The sequence below is a fragment of the Cydia fagiglandana genome, chromosome 26 (genome assembly GCF_963556715.1).
Source record: "Cydia fagiglandana chromosome 26, ilCydFagi1.1, whole genome shotgun sequence".
NCBI lineage: Eukaryota > Metazoa > Arthropoda > Insecta > Lepidoptera > Tortricidae > Cydia > Cydia fagiglandana.
Genome location: NC_085957.1, coordinates 3738205 through 3758117, shown reverse-complemented (window position 1 = coordinate 3758117; position 19913 = coordinate 3738205). Strand labels below are relative to the sequence as shown.

General features: G+C 40.4%; 1 protein-coding gene across 1 annotated transcript; it reads left to right on the top strand.

Annotated features, from left to right (window-relative positions):
- Positions 1–5021: 5021 nt before the first annotated feature.
- On the top strand, positions 5022–19694 carry LOC134677556 (ruvB-like 2). The gene is made up of 12 exons (XM_063536027.1): positions 5022–5142; positions 5312–5498; positions 6572–6688; positions 7610–7691; positions 9042–9201; positions 10652–10748; positions 11569–11700; positions 14189–14301; positions 15619–15839; positions 16593–16731; positions 17812–17923; positions 19332–19694. Exons 1-12 carry the CDS (start codon positions 5137–5139, stop codon positions 19364–19366), a joined length of 1401 nt encoding a protein of 466 aa, XP_063392097.1. The 5' UTR covers positions 5022–5136; the 3' UTR covers positions 19367–19694.
- The last annotated feature ends 219 nt before the right edge of the window (positions 19695–19913 follow it).

Below are 19913 nucleotides of genomic sequence, written 5' to 3'. Positions count from 1 at the left end.
CCGCGCGAATGCTGCGACGGAAGATTTGGCGATTTCGCGGATTTTAACGGTTTACCTCAATATCTGTGGAAGTACTATGCTTCTGTTTGGATAAAATCTATTAATTATTGACGGGGTCTTTTTTCGGAGGGTCGACTGTTTATTTTATATAGACTCAATAAAGGACTTACAAGACTTGTTGAGCTTGCCTCGTAATAACGAATCGTGTTCTTCTAACGATTTTGCATAGTACCGTAGGGTAAATTGTTAATAACTGGCCACCGAATACTAAAAATTAATTTTTCACCTCAGCATCTCGAACAAGGGTACTTTGCTTCTTAAAAACAGTGAGCAAAATGCGATTTTGTTCACTCAGTGAGACAAAATGAGTGAGCAAAATCGCATTTTGCTCACTGAGTGAGACAAAATGTCATTCAAGTGACCTTTATAGTCAAATGTCATTTTTAACATGCGGGGTCTAATGCAAATTCGATATACTTGGGTTCTATTATCTCTGTCCCTCTAGGTATGTTCTCACTGCTTAGGGTGAAAAATTTTGTGTACTACACGAGATCAAAGTTATTTACATCTCGTGCGCTTTTGGATCCCTTACTACGCTCAAGATTCTAAATTAGATTCACTCGCTACGCTCGTGAATCTATTATAGAATCTTTCGCTTGCACGGGACTCAAAATAAGCACTCGAAGAAATATCAAATTTGATCTCTTGTTGTACAAATAACTATTTCACCACACCTGCTCGGAAAGGCTTACTTTGCACTTCAAAAACTGATAGCAAAGTTGCATTTTATTCACATGTGAGGCAAAGTAATCAAATGCTAATATTGAGTTGTTTTCTTATGATTGCTGGTAGAATTGACTTTTAAATGATGATTTTGGATGATAAATATTTAATGACATTAATTTGGATTTGATTTTGTTTGATATTTTACATTTAATATTTGCTTCGTGTTGGTGTGTGGTGAAAAATTTTGTGTTTCACTCGGGGGCAAATTTTGTTTAACCCTCGTGCTTTGAAACCCTCGCAACGCTCAAGATTCCATTTTTCGAACCACTCGCTACGCTCCTGTTTCAATTTTGGAATCTTTCGCTTGCTCGGGTATCAATATTAGCACGAGCGGTTAAACAACAACTTTGCCCCCGAGTGAAACAGATAACTATTACAGTCGCAGTCCCTACATATGGTGCTAATTTACCGCCCTGTGCGGTAATGAATGATCGTTTATTTGCATTAAACAAGCGCGTATTATACCACAGAATAAATAATAGTACTACCGTACAGAAAGGAAACTTCCTACAAAACCGAAGTTTGACAGCGGTTCAGGCTCGAATCATGCTATCCCTTTCTAATATGACACTATCCCTTTCGGCTATTTAGGGTTGTCAAAATTCAAGTGATTATCTTATCTGTGGTCGTGCACGCAGAAGGAAGTCAAGTGGTGCCAACCCTAATAATTGCTCGGAGCAATGCTGAGCCGAGCGGAGCCGAGTTTGACCGATCTCAGGAGTTTCGCACCCCTGATTATACCTACATGTTGAGTATTTCATTCCAGGTAATTAGCACAATACGTGCCTATGTCGGAAATTTAAAGGGCCATATATAGGTAGGGGAGACCGAGGTGAGTTGTGACAGAGGAGTGTTGTGTCATCGTCGATTTTTTGGAATCTATTAACTAGGTCGCAACAGTGTGCGTTTGTTAGCTCGTAACTTGAACTAAGAAACGCGCGCTATTGCGACCTAGTTTCTAGTTAATATACTCCAAAAAATCGACGATGTCACAACTCTCCTCTGTTACAACTCACCTCGGTCTCCCCTACCTACTGAAAAATGTTGAAGGTACAATAGACGTGCGAAAAGGTAATTCGCAACTCGTGTCGATCTAAAACACTCCCTTCGTTTGTGTTTCAATTTATCGCCTCTCGTTGCGAATTTCCTACTTTTCGCACTTGTATCGTAATACTACTATTATAGTACATATGGTGCTACTTTACCGCACTAGTGTGATAATTAGCACATTAATAAGTAGTAGATTGTTAACCAAGGGCTGAAACTTTGAAAGGCTCCCATTTCGGTCGAGGTAGTTTGGCGCTCGAACGCAGTGAGAGCGCCAATAGTCCGAGACGGAAATGGTGCCTTTCACCCGAGTTAAACACTCTACTTTTCATATCAAATGCGAGGAAACCAAACAAGACAAGGCAATTTCGCAAAATCAATAATTTAAATACCTAATAGACTAGATGATTTTTCTCCTTAGGACTTTACTTGCAATCGGAGACTTTACATGTATGAAGATTAATAACTAAACCCCTTGCGAAAATCATTTAGATTGCAATATTCACGAAAACACACATTTTTTAAATGGCGGCGCATATTATAAAATATATCGTAGCGCTTCTGGCGGCGCGTTCTCACGACGGTGAGGGTCTACCATGTAAGACTGTGTGATTCTATTATAAGATTTATAAGCTACAGTAAACAAGGATAGGATATAAATAAAACCCACACTTCTAACGCATAAATTACTTTACTTATACTCTAAACATCTAAACTTATTCCTGAGCACGGTAGTTCTTGATGTTGACGAGCACCCAGGCGGGGATGGCGCACCAGCCCACCACCATGGCGCTGGAGAGGATCAGCAGCTCCTGGAAGAATGATAGGTTTTAGTCTGTGGATGGTTTGACATGTTTTTATTTTGTTTAGTTTTTACTTCAGATTTTGTTAGAGCACCGTACAAAACTTTGTTCATGGTGCCCTGATTTATATTGGGCAGTTTTATATGGCACAAATGACCACCTTTTAACATCTTATTGTATTTAATTCAGATGCAGAATTTTTAGGACTTATAGTTCGTTTTTTTTTTAGCATTAGAAAGAACTCCACAGAAGCAAGCGTGCAGTTTTTATCAAGCTCTTTAATTGTTAATAATTATTGAATTATCTAATGTAGCATGGTCAATACATATAATTTACTTCAAATTATTACCGCTAAAAGTGCCGGATTTGGAACCACAAGCTTACTTCTGCGAAGTTCTTTCTAATGCTAAAAAAAACGAACTATAAACGAAGCTGTGGGGCTTGAATCATGTATTTCCAACAATGTTGTTCGCGATACTTTTCTTATAAGTATTGCCAGCAATGACAATATGATACTAGTTTTATAAATTGTAATTATGAGATTATTTCCAAAATTACTCATACATTTTGTTACTTATTTTGGTGCCTACATTGACTATTATACTAACACAATTCTGAGGTGAAAGAAATACTGACAAGAATTAAACAAATATGTGGCCTCAGACCGAGTCTTAAAATCTGAACAAAAACTTAAACAAAATAAAAATAAACAAACAAAACTGGGGTAAAAACACATGCAGGTCTTTATTCTCTTTATATATCCTCTAGCCGCCCAGAGACCTATTAAAAGGTCTCCTGTTCCATTCTAATTTGAACTTTGTGTTGACAAAATCAAGATTTCATTTTGCTTGGCAAGGTTTGACGTATGGGCGGCTAGAGGATATAGTCTCACATGGAATCATAACTTTTCTGTAGATCATTGATTTGTTTGTGGGCCTGTTAGTTTTCAAAAGGTTGGAGTTCTAATCTCACTCGAAAAGGTATTAATCCTCTCATTTAAGTGTTGTGTTGTTTCATGTAGTCTTTGCGGAAAGAGGAGTCGTGAAATGTAGGGGAGCCCATACATTCTATGACTCTTCTCTTTCCGCACGATCTCTATCATTTTTACTAAATAAAATGCATGATTGTGAAAAATTTGCTGAACTTTTGTGTAAATATCCTAAATGTATTTGTGTGGGTTTGTAAGGAACATGCAATTTCAGCTAAACTAATTATAATTGATTTGTGACAATTTGTGACTTAAAAATGATACGGGAATAAAGGGAACCTTGCACGAAAGGGGTATAAAATCTTGCATGAAAGGGGTATAAAATTTTGCATGAAAGGGTATGAAACCTTGCAAAAAGGGGTATAAAACCTTGCATGTAAGGCGTATAAAATCTTGCATGAAAGGGAATACAAAACCAACCATCAGGGGTATAATAAAAGAAACTTGCCTTTTGACTTTCAATCCAAAGCCAAAATAAAATAACTTTCACCATTTCAAGAAATAAACCTTTAACTAATAAGATAAGTAAATAAAATTTTTTCATAGCATGGGCTACCAAGATTAAACTCAAAATAACTGAAAAATATCACAAATACATATTATTAATTACCGAAAATAAATTAGTATCAGTAATTTCATAGTCTTGCAGTTGAAAAAAAAGTAAAATGAATTATAATTCGTTTATTTTCGACAACATAACTGATAAACCTTATCTATAGAATAAAATAATTACCCTGTAAATATTTAGTCACCCTAGCAATATTATAGAAAGGTTCTTTTTTAAAATTCTATGTGAATTAAAAAAAAGAACGTTACAATAGGCTTGTCCTCCTCCTCTTTTTATCTTTACACAGACCAGACTAAAATATAACCTAAGTTTCCTTATAAAATTACGTAATGTAGAAAAACTTCACAACGCTAATTCTAATATTTCTATTGGCCACTAATTAAAAGTAATTACTGCTAATTGCATCTGAGACCAGTTGTGAAGCGTTTTAACCAAATAAGCAACTAAAATTTACGTAAAACTGTTGAGATACTTTATACTTACAGCGTTCGTAACCTTTTCCCTGGCGGGTGTGACGACTACGGTCATGTTCCTCTTCTGGACGATGTTCTTGGCGATTTGAGCATTGCTCCTCAGCAGGGTCCTGGTTGCAGCCAGCATTTTGATATATTAGAATATTTCACTTCACAAAGTATTTCACAGCAAGTGCGCAAGAAATATCGACTTGGGGAAGTTGGGGATACCATATGAAAAAATTTGCTGTCTTTGATTGCTGGACAGTGCTGGACGAAATTTCTTCCCTGCTGGATCAATTGCCGTGCTGCGTATAATAATAATCGGATGCTTTTTTCTTTGTCTTAAACAGCGCCGTTGCTGCGCATTGTGCTTTTTTTTAATTTTTAAACACACTTGTCAAACAATTTGTTTAGGAGTGCGGCATTGCCGAATTTCGTCACATTTCTCGTAATTTACCTTGAATTTCACGTATTAAAGAAGTGTAAAACATGGCTGTGAGTATTTTTATTGCTATAAAGTGTATAATTAGTTATTCATGTGTTCTTTACACCATTTTATTGTGCTAACATGGTACAGTTTTAGGTTATCTTTTAAAAAACCTTTAATAAATCGCAATCCCACGTATAAATCCAATGAAATATATGAGAATATGTCATATTTCAGTCTCTAGCAGCAGCGCAAGTGCAGGAAGTGCGCTCCATAACGCGCATAGAGCGTATAGGTGCACATTCGCATATTCGAGGATTAGGTCTGGATGATTCTCTGGAGCCCCGCGCCGTGTCGCAGGGCATGGTGGGCCAAAAGACCGCAAGGAAGGCTGCGGGCGTCGTGCTTCAGATGATTCGAGAAGGTATTGAACTTCAGTTGCTATGACAACAGGTTGCATATTGATTGATGTAAAGTGTAATCATAAAGTTGCACAACTTTGCCCATTCATCATCATCATCATCATCATTTCAGCCTATATACGTCCCACTGCTGAGCACAGGCCTCCTCTCATGCGCGAGAGGGTTTGGGCTATAGTCCCCACGCTAGCCCAATGCGGATTGGGGACTTCACATACACCTTTGAATTTCTTCGCAAATGTATGCAGGTTTCCTCACGATGTTTTTCCTTCACCGAAAAGCTAGTGGTAAATATCAAATAATATTTCGTACATAAGTTCCGAAAAACTCATTGGTACGAGCCAGGATTTGAACCCGCGACCTCCGGATTGAAAGTCAGGCGTCATATCCACTCGGCCACCACGGCTAGTTTGCCCATTACATCAGTGTTATTGGGATTGGCAATGTTGATGAATGAATAACCTTTGTCTATAAAGTTGGACTGAAATGACTAATCACTTTTTAAAGATACCTTTTACTGAGTATTATATCCCCTCATAACTACCATTTGATTTATAACTATAAAAATGTTAAATCCCACGGCGCGCGGTGACGTGCGTACGTGAGCGCGTGTGGCAACCAACTGGCTTGCTTTTCTACCGTGAACGGGAGCAGATTCGTAGGTATAAATCCGAGCTCGCGCGGAGAGTTCCATAGGCCTGACTGTAGCTTAATTAAAAAACCAACACAATTTTTTTTACATAATTAATTAATGATCATCATTGAGTCGAGTGGTCCTACTGGTCCTGTAACTGTATCTAAAATCACAGAAGAAATAATAGTACTACCGTACAGAAAGGACACTTCCTACAAACCCGAAGTTTGACAGCGATTCAGGGTTGAATATATAGCACTATCCCTTTCGGCTATTTAGGGTTGTCAAAATTTAAGTGATTATCTTATCCGTGGTCATGCACGCACAAGGAAGTCAGGTGGTGCTAACCCTAATAATTGCTCGGAGCAATGCTGAGCCGAACGGAGCCGAGTTCGACCGAAGTCAGGAGTGTCTCCCCACTGCTAAAATATTTTTTCACAATAGGCAAAATAGCCGGCAGAGCTGTGCTGCTGGCAGGACAGCCTGGCACTGGCAAGACGGCCATCGCCATGGGACTGGCTCAGGCACTAGGGCCCGATACACCCTTCACTAGCATGGCAGGTGAGATATCTTAAAATTTATTTGAGTAATACTTTTTGGTATCGTCTTGGGTCGTCCCATTCGTTTTTCGTAAAGTTCTTAAATTAGTCCTATTCTGCTTTCGTCACTCATTCAAGCCACCGACGATTGTGACGAATGTAGAATGAGTGACGAAAGCAGAATAGGACTAATTTAAGAACTTTACGAAAAACGAATGGGACGACCCAAGGCAATACCTACTTTTTAAATTGCTGATAGTCAGCATTAGAAGTAGTTAAGCAAGTGTTCAAAATAATCTACACAAATCTTTATTTTATTAAGATAGTGTACCTTCAATAATATACATTAACTCACATTATAGACGGGTCTAACGCGAATTATATTCAATTACCTTGAATATAATTCTCGTTAGACCCGTCTATAATGTGAGTTAATATGTATTCAAAACGCGAAAGTTTAAAATATTATACTTCAATAATATGTTACTCTTTGAAAGCTGCAAAATAATGTGACACTCTTATGGCTCTACAAATAGATCGTTGCAGATATTTTTGCGGCCCATTGTGTAACATATGATTGTTGCAGGTGACTGTACATTACTTACTTAAGGAGTTTAAGCGAGGGGGGGGGGGGGGTGTACATCGAAAGCAGGGATGAATGAACACTAAATATGTAAATGAAGACTACCCACAAAACAGTTGTTCTCAGATCATTTTAAACACATTACACCCTTAGTACCTACACTTCTACTGATGTTAAGAAATAAGAAGTTTTACCTTTCTTTTTTTTATTATGAATGGGCTTACTCATGGCCACAGACTAGCCGAGGCGTAGACGTGGCCTACGATGGAGCTCGCCCAGAAGGTGCCTGTTCACTCTTGATTTGAAGGTACCTTTTCTTTAAAAATATCTCTTTAATTGTAATATTTATTTTTCTTTCAGGTTCTGAGATATATTCCCTTGAAATGAGCAAGACAGAAGCTCTGACACAAGCCATCAGAAAATCTATCGGCATCAGAATCAAGTAAGTAATATGTGATGACCCACGGGTAAAGGTACCTCATGGCGGTTGGCGCTTACGCTTATTATTAACGCCGCTCCAATATTATTGCGGCGCTATGCCATGTACAAGCGCCAGCCGCCATAAGGTACCTTTTGCCGTGGAACGTGACATATTAATAAAAGTACTGTTTAAAACTCACACTTTTTTAGGGTTCCGTACCCAAAGGGTAAAACGGGACCCTATTACTAAGACTTCGCTGTCCGTCCGTCCGTCCATCCGCCCCTCTGTCTGTCATCAGGCTGTATCTCACGAACCGTGATAGCTAGACAGTTGAAATTTTCACAGATGATGTATTTCTGTTGCCGCTATAACAACAAATACTAAAAACAGAATAAAATAAAGATTTAAATGGGGCTCCCATACAACAAACGTGATTTTTGACCAAAGTTAAGCAACGTCGGGCGTGGTCAGTACTTGGATGGGTGACCGTTTTTTTTCTTTTTTTTTCGTTTTTTTTTGCATTATGGTACGGAACCCTTCGTGCGCGAGTCCGACTCGCACTTGCCCGGTTTTTTTTATCTAAGCAACAATTTCATAGTCAGTCTTTCAGAATGCAAGTCTTTTTGAATTACGGTCCAAATATACTTCTAAAAGTATAGAATAGAGGTTATTACTTCGAGTTATCCACAAATACCTATAAACTTGCAGACGAATACAATTTAAATTTGTCAAAATTAAATTGCAGACGAATGCAATTTAAATTTGTCAAAATTAAAATTACAATGGAGAATGGCAGTCCCTTTTATTGGCGTTAATAACAATAGGTTTCCTCGTCCAAAAGAATAGTAAAACTTGGCAGTTTTTATATATTATACTTAAGAGTAGAGATGCCCCGAATAGTGGTTTTGGCCGAATACCGAATATTCGGCCCCTCTCTCGGACGAGCGCCGAATATTCTGCGTCCGAATATCCGGTATGACATGCGAAAATTTTAAGTCAAAATTATTATGAAAATTAGTACTGTGCCCACAAAGTACAACGTTCGCTAAGATATTTTTATGAACAGAATAAACAAATGTAGTCAAACAAATCAGACCCATGATAAAAATGAAATACGAGTATTTTGTTATCAAAAGGATCTTCGTATTTAACAACGTTCCAAGAATACCTACATTCTAAATATTAAATATACCTAGTTTTTGGTTGTTTTTAATGTGTAATTTTTCTTTTAGGGAGGTGCAACAGATATTCGGTATTCGGCCGAATAGTAGGCACAATTCGGCCGAACACCGAATAGTTGCCGAATATTCGTGGCATCTCTACTTAAAAGACCCTTGCTAAGTTTGTCTGTTAAGCTCTTATTTCCACCAGGGAGGAGTCGGAGATCATCGAGGGTGAGGTGGTAGAGGTGGTGGTGGACCGCGCGGCGGGCGGCGCGGCGCGTGTCGGGCGCCTCACGCTCAAGACCACGGACATGGAGACCAACTACGACATGGGGGCTAAGATGATCGACTCCATGCTTAAGGAGAAGGTACTTGGAAACTGTTGTCCATTTATTACCGTTGTCTGTCTGTGTGTAATCAAAACACTGATTTAAACTTTCACGATTATTTAACATTATGAAACTGCACAACGGGACTTAACTTAAATACGCGATTAAGTTAAGTCCCGTTGTGCAGTTTCATAATTTGTGTTTAATCTTGCAAGTTAAATTTGATCCACTTCCCGGTTTCCGATTGAGCTGAAATTGTGCATACATACGTAAGTCGGGTGACAATGCAATGTTATGGTGTCATCAAGCTGATCTGATCATGGAGACTGGAGGTGGCCATAGGAACTATGTTATAAAACAATGAAACCTAATTGTGTCTGGGGTTTTTAGAATTTTCTCGATGAGCATTAGTTGCCTGTGGAAAGAAAATTACAGTCAGCGATAAAAGCTTGTACCAAAAATTAAATTTTTGCCAAAAACTTATTTGTAATAAGGATTTCCGCGAGTGGTCGATTCGCGTTCTAGACCGTTTGCGATGTAGACTAATTGCGATTTAGGCAAAATAACACACTAGTCATTTTGCGTTCTAGACCATCTGCGGATAACCCGAAAATATATTAATTCTTACTTTAAAACACGAAATACTTTGACAGCATACTCTACAACACTTATGGGCACTTGCACCATACCACTAACCTGGGGTTAACCGATTAATCCTGGAGTTAACAGTACAATTTGACAATGGGTTAACGGTTTAACCGCTTAACCCCAGGTTAGTTGAGCTCACAAAACTGCAGCTTCAATATTTTTAACTAATTGTATTAGGGTCGGTCGGTTGCACCAAACTGTTCGTATCGTTAAAGAGTTCGCTAAATTTTTATGTATGGAAAGTTTCATAGTAAAGCGCCGGGGCGCGCCGGCTGACGTTGATCAGTCTGTCAAATGTGGTTGGTGCAACTGGCCCTTAGTGTAGTAACAGTTCTCTTTGTACAGTTCTTATCACTACACCTTATAAAACAAAGTCCCCCGCCGCGTCTGTCTGTTTGTGTGTTCGCGATAAACTCAAAAACTACTGGATTTTCATGCGGTTTTTCACCTATCAATAGAGTGATTCTTGAGGAAAGTATAGGTGTATAATTTATTAACCCGTTCGTAGCGGGTCGCTAGTTATATAAATGTGGGTCGGGCGAACTCAAAACAGCTAAATACTTTAAAACTTTTATTTATGGAAAAACACAGGAAAATTACACAGTCACGTCGTACGTCCGAAATCAGTCTCTCCCCGAATGCCCGGTAACCATTTAAATCTGACCACGGCGTTTTGCGATCCCTTTTACGCACACTGACACTCGGCATCATACTTTCTCATTCACACATCGTTCATTCAACAGTTCGTTCTATTACTCACTCGTTCACTCCTTACGTTCCAATCCACGCATCCTACATAAATATGTCATGCTGTTCAGCTACATAAGCCCCTTTATTTCAGGTACAAGCGGGAGACGTGATCACGATAGACAAGGCTACGGGCAAGATCAACAAGCTGGGACGCAGCTTCGCACGCGCCAGAGACTACGATGCCACAGGTGTATATATTATTATTACTAGCCTATATGGTGTCCACTGCTGGGCAAAGGCCTCCCCCCTCGATATCCATCCGTCACGGTTTTGAGCTATTTCCGGCCAGCCGTTAAGATTTTGTCAATTTCTATGGGTGCTCGCGGCAGACATGGCCGGCCAAGATACTTAATAAACTTTAGCTTAACAAGCATTTGGGCGTAAATCAACTTTGACTTTAAATATCCTGGTCATGGCACCAAGTATAAATAAAATAGATTTTGTTTTCACAATTGCTCATAAAGTAACATAATTGACCCAGGTTTAGCCCCCCCATAGTTATAGCAAAGTGTAAAAAAGTAACAATGGACCGACGCCTTTGATGTAAATGCCGAAACCGCACACGAACACAGTCGGGTTGTCACAGACTTACACAACTGCTTAGTGACAAAGAATATTTCAAATAAGACACGCTAGCCGTGTAAGTAGTACCGAGCTACTAACAGTGTCGATGTATGTACCTCGGGTGTGTGCGACCCACCCCTAAACCCTCGCACTCCGCACGGTTGCCTTGTCTAGACGGCCTCGTCGAATGACTGTATTGTTTTATAGACTATAATTATAGCCCTGTCGGTCGGTATTAGCAAAATCTTAAAGACCACTTAAAGTATGTATATGTGACGTTCCACGGCAAAAGGTACCTTATGGCGGCTGGCGCTTACGTCGCATAGCGCCGCCATAATATTGGAGCGGCGTTAATAATAGCGTTAGATCCGACCGCCATAAGGTACCTTTACCCGTGGGACGTCACATATAGCAATTGTAACACATGTTGCTTTTATTTGTCAGGCCAGCAAGCGCGTTTCGTCCAGTGCCCGGAAGGCGAGCTGCAGAAACGCAAGGAAGTGGTCCACACGGTGACCTTACACGAGGTTGACGTCATCAACTCACGCACTCACGGATTCCTCGCACTTTTCTCCGGTAAGTGACAATTTTTGACATTTTCATCTTGTTAACGCAAGGAAGTGGTCCACACGGTGACCTTACATCAACTCCCGCACTCACGGATTCCTCGCACTTTTCTCCGGTAAGTGACAATCTTTGACATTTTCATCTTGTTAACGCAATGAAGTGGTCCACACGTCTGCAAACACATTGCAATACATTTTCTATACAACAAAGAAATATGTAACCATACAGGGTATAATCGTTAAGTGTAGCCAGGCTATAATTCCGTAAATATAACAGATATCAGAAAACTTCAAATTGATATCGAAAGTGCGTTACCCAATGAGTAAAATCACATTAATATTTTTTTAAATAAAAGCAGAAATATCCCAAACATTAACTTCAAACACTCCCATACATTTAGTACGACTCACCCCTCAAAGAAAGTCGGTGTCGTAAGAGACAAAACTGCTTGTGATTCATTATTTGCGTTAATTATTATTATTATTATAGCCTTATATATTCCATATTCTTTTTTAGTATGGCTTTGTATTTTTAGAACTATTTTTTTTTTTAATTATTATTATTTATTTTTTTTAATTTATTTATTTATTATTTATTTTTTATTTGTTTATATGGATCCCTCTCTGGGTGAAGGCCTCCTCCAGTTTTTTCCAACTTTCTCTGTCTTCTCCTGTCTCCATCCAGTGTTTTCCGGCTATTTGGGTAATGTCTTCGGACCAGCGTTTCTTCGGCCTGCCGGGGGGACGTTTTCCGTGTGGTCCCTTCCATTTTGTGGTTTGTATGGTCCACCTTTTGTCTGTCATGCGAGCTACATGGCCAGCCCAGTTCCACTTAAGCTTGAGAGCATGGGTAAGAGCGTCGGTTACCTTGGTTTTTTCTCTGATTCTTGTGTGTCGTATTTTGTATATTTTCCGCAGCCCCATCATACTTCTCTCCATAGCTCTCTGCGTAGTTCTTATTTTTTCCTTCACTTTGTTGGTGTATACCCATGTTTGTGAACCATAGACTAGACATGGCAGGAGACAGGTGTCACTCACCACCTTTTTTAATGTCATGCTGTAGTCTCCCTTCATAACTTCTTTCAGAGACCAGTACTTCTTCCAGGTTATAGTTGATCTTCTGATAACCTCTTCTTCGTTGCTGGTTTTCGAAAATGATACCTGTTTGCCTAAATATATATAGTTATTTACGTACTCTATTGTCTCGTTACCAATGATTATAGGCTTTTCATAACTGTTGGTCATCACTTTTGTTTTATTAGTGTTCATTTCAAGTCCTACTTTGCTGCTTTGTTCAGTTAGTGTTCTCATCATGGTTTCTAGGCTTGTGGCAGTTTCTGAAAATAGCACTATGTCGTCAGCGAATCTTAGGTGACTTAGGTGTTGATCGTTTATCCTTATTCCATTCTTTTCCCAACCAAGCTTCCGGAAGACTCCTTCTAGCACTGCGATGAAGAGCTTAGGTGAGAGTGGGTCACCTTGCCGCACACCCCGTTCTATTTTTATTGCTTGCCCTCTTCTGTCTAACTTTACTCTGCTGGTGTTGTTTTTATATATGTTCTTTAGTATGTTGATATATTTTGTGTTAACCTGAGCTAGTTGTAGAGCTTCCCATATAGCGTTATGACTGATAGTGTCGAAAGCTTTGCTGTAATCTATGAAGCCTATATATAGTGGTTTGTTAAACTCTTTATACTTTTCAAGTACTTGCTCCAATGTATGTATATGATCAACAGTGCTGTATCCGGCGCGAAAGCCTGCTTGTTCTATGGCTTGGGCATTGTCGATGACTTGTGTTATTCGCTTGAGAATGATTGATGTAAAGAGTTTGTATGTACTCGCTAGAAGGCTAATTGGTCTGTAGTTCTCTATGTTTAGTGGATCTCCTTTCTTGTATATTAAAGTGATGTCCGAGTTTTCCCACTGTTTTGGTGTATCCCCTGTGTTTAGTATTAGGTTAAATAGCTTTGTTAGGTAGTTAATGAGAACTGGTGCTCCAATTTTGATGGCTTCATTGGGGATAGAATCTCGTCCTGGACTTTTCTCACTCTTTAGGTGTTTTAGTTGGTTGTATACTTCTTTTTCTTCTATTTTTAGTTCTTCACTAGTAAAAGTGTTTTCATAGTTTTGTTCTTCTAGATTATTCTGTTTCTTATATAAATTTTGGTAGAAGGATGTTGCTGAGTCTATTACATCGTCTCTTGATCTTGTTTCGGTATGCCCTTTTTTTAATTTGTTTGCGTTAATAAACTGTAACAAAATAATAAATAATGGTAAATGTATGGGAGGGTTTGAAGTTAATGTTTGGGATATTTCTGCTTTTAAAAAAAAAAAATATTAATGTAATTTTACTCATTGGGTAACGCACTTTCGATATCAATTTGAAGTTTTCTGATATCTGTTATATTTACGGAATTATAGCCTGGCCACACTTAACGATTACACCCTGTAGAAGTGGCTACACCACCACTACGAAATTTACATAATATTTGTTATAGGCGACACCGGTGAGATCAAATCGGAGATTCGCGAGCAGATCAACAGCAAAGTGGCAGAGTGGCGCGAGGAGGGCAAGGCCGAGATGATACCCGGAGTCCTCTTCATTGACGAGGTAACTTGTTCGATTTTACATTATGGCGCCCTGCGTTCAGAGAGCGGAGTTTATGAAAAATTGTACAGCTTTTTCATCATCATCATCATTTCAGCCTATATACGTCCCACTGCTGAGCACAGGCCTCCTGTCATGCGCGAGAGGGCTTGGGCTATAGTCCCCACGCTAGTCCAATGCGGATTGGGGACTTCACATACACCTTTGAATTTCTTCGCAGATGTATTTTATTTTATTTTGTTTTGTATGTATGCAGGTTTCCTCACGATGTTTTCCTTCACCGAAAAGCTAGTGGTACAGCTTTTTAACAAGCTTTTATTAGGTCGACCTGTATGTAACTAACTATGTAATGGAATCTAAGGTAACTACTTTAACCATCTTCCAAGGATCGTAGCGTTATGAAAATTGGCAGCTGTATGTAGTTCTGATGACAATACAATAATATGGTACTGTCGAACTGATCTGATGATGGAGACAGGAGGTGGCCATAGGAACTCTGTGATGAAATAACGCAACCTAATTGTGTCAGAGGTTTTTAGAATTCTCTCGATGAGTATTAGTTGTCTATCGTAAGAAAAGTACACTCAGCGATAAAAGCTTGTACCAAAAATATTTTTTTTGCCAAAAACTTATTTAAAATAACATCCTTTCGTTTTTGACAAAGAGGACTAGACAACTGTTTGGAAGTTAATTTAGATTTAAAATAAAGTCAACAAAGGTCCGGCAATAATCTGTTCAAATTTTTGAATGCCACAGACGGCATTTGACGTCGATCGTTTTTTGATGAAAATCTACTGAAAAACACCCCACTTTTAGGTTGACATTATTTATTCACAAAACAAATTTTACCCCCGTGGCGTCAGTGGCACGGCAAATGGGTGCGCGTTCAAAAGGTTAAAAGATCAATCATAGACTAGGAATCCTCTATGGCTGCGGCTTACCGTCGTAGCATTACGCTGAGTGGGGGTCCTATTTAACGTCTATGTCTCTATATTAAATTTGTAATTTAAGTTGTTGGTTTGACGTAAATAAATGTATTTTCTTTCTTTCTTTCTTTTCTAGACCGAATTTAGAGCAATTATTTCATGCAACCGATGATGCCAAAAATGCGGGGGTGCGCGGGACGAGGTGAGCGGAGTCCCGTGCCGTGATTGGTCCGTTCAAAGACACGGACGTCACACAAAGACACTTTCGACTCGAACATGGAGTAAAATTACCGTATGCGTGGCAGAGGGGGTAGCGCGACTATGCTCAGTCTGGAGGATGTTTTGTTTGATGAGATAAATAAAGAACCGTTGCTCTAAGGTGTTTAATTTCTAGGTCCATATGTTGGACATCGAGTGCTTCTCATTCCTGAACCGCGCCCTGGAGTCGGAAACAGCGCCGGTCGTCATAATGGCGACCAACCGCGGCATCACACGCATCCGGGGCACCACGTACAAGAGCCCCCACGGCATACCGCTCGACCTGCTCGACAGAGCCATCATTGTGCCCACGCAGCCCTACGACCACAAAGATCTGAAGGAGATCCTTAACATCAGGTAAACACAGAAACAGCGCCAGTCGTCATAATGGCGACCAACCGCGGCATCACACGCATCCGGGGCACCACGTACAAGAGCCCCCACGGCATACCGCTCGACCTGCTCGACAGGGCCATCATTGTGCCCACGCAGCCCTACGACCACAAAGATCTGAAGGAGATACTAAACATCAGGTAAACACAGAAACAGCGCCGGTCGTCATAATGGCGACCAACCGCGGCATCACACGCATCCGGGGCACCACGTACAAGAGCCCCCACGGCATACCGCTCGACCTGCTCGACAGAGCCATCATTGTGCCCACGCAGCCCTACGACCACAAAGATCTGAAGGAGATACTAAACATCAGGTAAGAATTAACCGTTTGAACGCCGTGCCTACCGTGTGCGATGGCTTGGCCAGTGCGCGCGTCGCTTACCTTTGTAAGCTACAAAAACAACATGTTTTGGCTACAATAACAACATTATTTGGCTACAGGAACAACACGTTTTGGCTACAAAAACAACATGTTTTGGCTACAATAACAACATTATTTGGCTACAGAAACAACACGTTTTGGCTACAAAAACAACATGTTTTGCTACAAAAACAACATGTTTTGGCTACAAAAACAACATGTTTTGGCTACATTAACAACATTATTTGGCTACAAAAACAACACGTTTTGGCTACAAAAACAACATCTATCCCTCCTATTTGTATTAAATTAAGATCTTGAATTCAGTCACAAACCTGTCATTTCTACCCCAGATGCGAAGAAGAAGACTGTCAAATGTCAAGCGACGCTCTGACAGTGTTAGCCCGCCTCGCCACCGAGACTTCTCTCCGATACGCTATACAGCTCATCACCACGGCGTCCCTGGTCGCTAAAAGAAGGAAGGCTACTGAGGTACTGAAAAATAGTTATATGTTTCACTCGGAGCAGGCGTGTCTCACTCCGAGATTTCGTCGCTTTGCTACAGGTAGCTAAAAGTGCATGCGTTCGGCCCCAATTTTGGGGTTTGTCATAAGCCGCGCGTGGCGCTGTCGCCACCTAGCGGCCATATCTGTGCTGATCGTAACAGACGCGTTTTGTTAGAGAGTGAGTCTTCGGTACTTAGTATTATTATTTATTCTGTGCTCGGGGGCAAAGTTGTTGTTTAACCGCTCGTGCTATTGATACCCGGGCAAGCGAAAGATTCCAAAATTGAACCACGAGCGTAGCGAGAGAAAATGCAATCTTGAGCGTTGCGAGGGTTTCAAAGCACGAGGGTTAAACAAAATTTGCCCCCGAGTGAAACACAAAATTTTTCACCACACCAACCCGAAGCAAATATTAAATGTAAAATATCAAACAAAATCAAACCAAATCAAATCCAAATGAATGTTATTAAATATTTATCATCCAAAATCATCATTTAAAAGTCAATTCTACCAGCAAACATAAGAAAACAACTCAAAATTTGTATTTGATTACTTTGCCTCACATGTGGATAAAATGCAACGACGACGATGTGGACGAATAGCAAATTTGCTATTCGTTTTTGAAGTGCAAAGTAATTCTTTCCGAGCTGGTGTGGTGAAAACATTATTTTTGGAGGTAATTTGATTGGACTTTCTTCTTCTTCTTCCTGGCGTTATCCCGGCATTTTGCCACGGCTCATGAGAGCCTGGGGTCCGCTTGACAACTAATCCCATGATTTGACGTAGGCACTAGTTTTTTACGAAAGCGACTGTCATCTGACCTTCCAACCCAGAGGGGAAACTAGGCCTTATTGGGATTAGTCCGGTTTCCTCACGATGTTTTCCTTCACCGAAAAGCGACTGGCAAATATCATGAATGATATTTCGTACATAAGTTCCGAAAAACTCATTGGTACGAGCCGGGGTTGGAACCCGCGACCTCCGGATTGAAAGTCGCATGCTCTCACCGCTAGGCCACCAGCGCTTTAATTTGATTGGACTTTAAATGAAATAATTGTTTTGGCAGGTGAGCATGGAAGATGTGATGAAGGTGTACTCCCTCTTCTTAGACGAGCACCGCTCGGAGCAGTTCCTCAAAGAATACCAGGATGAGTTCATGTTCGACGACGGATCCGGCGGTGAGTGCACCTTATGTCATATAGAATAAGGTTCACTTTAGCGTGCAGTCTCTGCAGCTCGGAGCAGTTCCTCAAGGACAACCAGGATGAGTTCATGTTCGACGACGGATCTGGTGGTGAGTGCAACATAAGGTGGTTCGCTTTCCATACAAAAACAATTGCGTTATATTAATTGGGTGAATCAACTTTTTCTTGTCAATGCCATGGTTATGGTCTCCTGGGTAACTCTTAAAATACTAGTTTTTTCGTATTTAAATGAACCAAACTGAATTTGTTGGTAGTTATAAGGCCTTTCCATAATGGGACATCTACTAAGCACGTGTGTAGAACATGGTACGGCAGTTCTTCTAAGAAACTATGCTACTATTGTCTCCTGGCTGATGGGACAGAATAACAACAAGAAATAGTTGATCGACCCAATTACACACATACTACATAAATATGTGCGCATCCGTCCACTTTCGAATGTTTAATTGCGCTAAATTGATAGTAAAACTTTGTTTTATACATAAATCACGCACCTAAGGGCCCCCCCACAGCTGGCGTCTTTCGAGCGTCGGCGTCTGTCGGCGTCGGTCCAGTGCTATGGAAAATGACGTCGCTGCTCAGTTGCGTCGACGCTGCGTCGACATTGCGTCGACGTCGGCCATAGAATTGTAGACGCCGACGCTCGAAAGACGCCAGATGTGGGGGGGGGGGGCTAAATCTTTTGTTTTATAAATCACGCACCTAAGGCCCCCCCCACATCTGGCGTCTTTCGAGCGTCGGCGTCTGTCGGCGTCGGTCCAGCGCTATGGAAAATGACGTCGCTGCGCAGTTGCGTCGACGCTGCGTCGACATTGCGTCGACGTCGGCCATAGAATTGTAGACGCCGACGCTCGAAAGACGCCAGATGTGGGGGGGCCCTAAGCACCAGAAGTTTAATAGAGAAACGTGGACAACATTTATTTTTAGACGCAATTTCTATTTTAAAACACGTATACAACTGTAAAGAGATTAAAGAGTAGGTAATTCGATTGTGACGTCACACGCTAGTGTTCCATATATAAAAAAAAAAAATTATTGACAAAAACAAGTTACAGGTAGGTGTTGAAGTCCCTGACTTCTGAGCTAGGTAAAGACCTGTGTTACAGAAGTCAAAATAAATATAAATTCGGTAGTAGCAAAATCGTTTCGACAGTTCGAAAAAAGAAACTGATTTGACTAATAGTCAAATACCCTATTAGCCGCGGGTACTGGCTGAGCGAGCAGCCTCGCGAGGCAGCCTCAAGGCAAATCCTCGGTCAGTCAGGACGTGCCTCGTCCGAGGCAAACGCATGTCCGGCCTCGGCCGAGCGCGCCTCGGCCCGAGCCGAGCGTTGTCGGTTTTTGTCCATGCTCGATAAAAAAAATATGTTTTTTTTTTCAGATGGTCCGCAGCAAGCAATGGAGGTGTCCCAGTAAACTAAAATCGCAGCCAAATGTTTTAGTAATATGAGGGTATATGACAGCCGAAATGCTATTTTATGTTAGTGTCCAGCTGGCTTTATTTGTTTAAACTAGTTAAAAAAAACACAATGGTAACATTTACTTTAATTTTGCAAACATCATCAGATATATCAGAGCGGCCATGGTACTCACATATATCTCAACACGCCTCTATTGTCAAGGCGTTAGAGTGCGTGACTGCGTGTACAGATATTTTTGATCACCTCAACCGCTCCGAAATATCTAATGGCGACTGTACCGTAGTATTGCAAATATTAAATGAATCTACTGAGAATGTTTAAGTCACCAAGAAGTTTGGTTTAAGTTAGCTTTAAGTTATTTTTAAGGCCATATTTTTAATAAATTGTAAAACTAAAGTTTGTTTCTCATTTCAATTAATACCTATACTACCAAATTCGGTAATCATATCTGGGAGACCGAGCTTTGCTCGGAAAACATATAAAAACTCAAAAATGTGCGTTTTCCCAGAGATAAGACCTAGCTAGATCGATTTATCGACCCC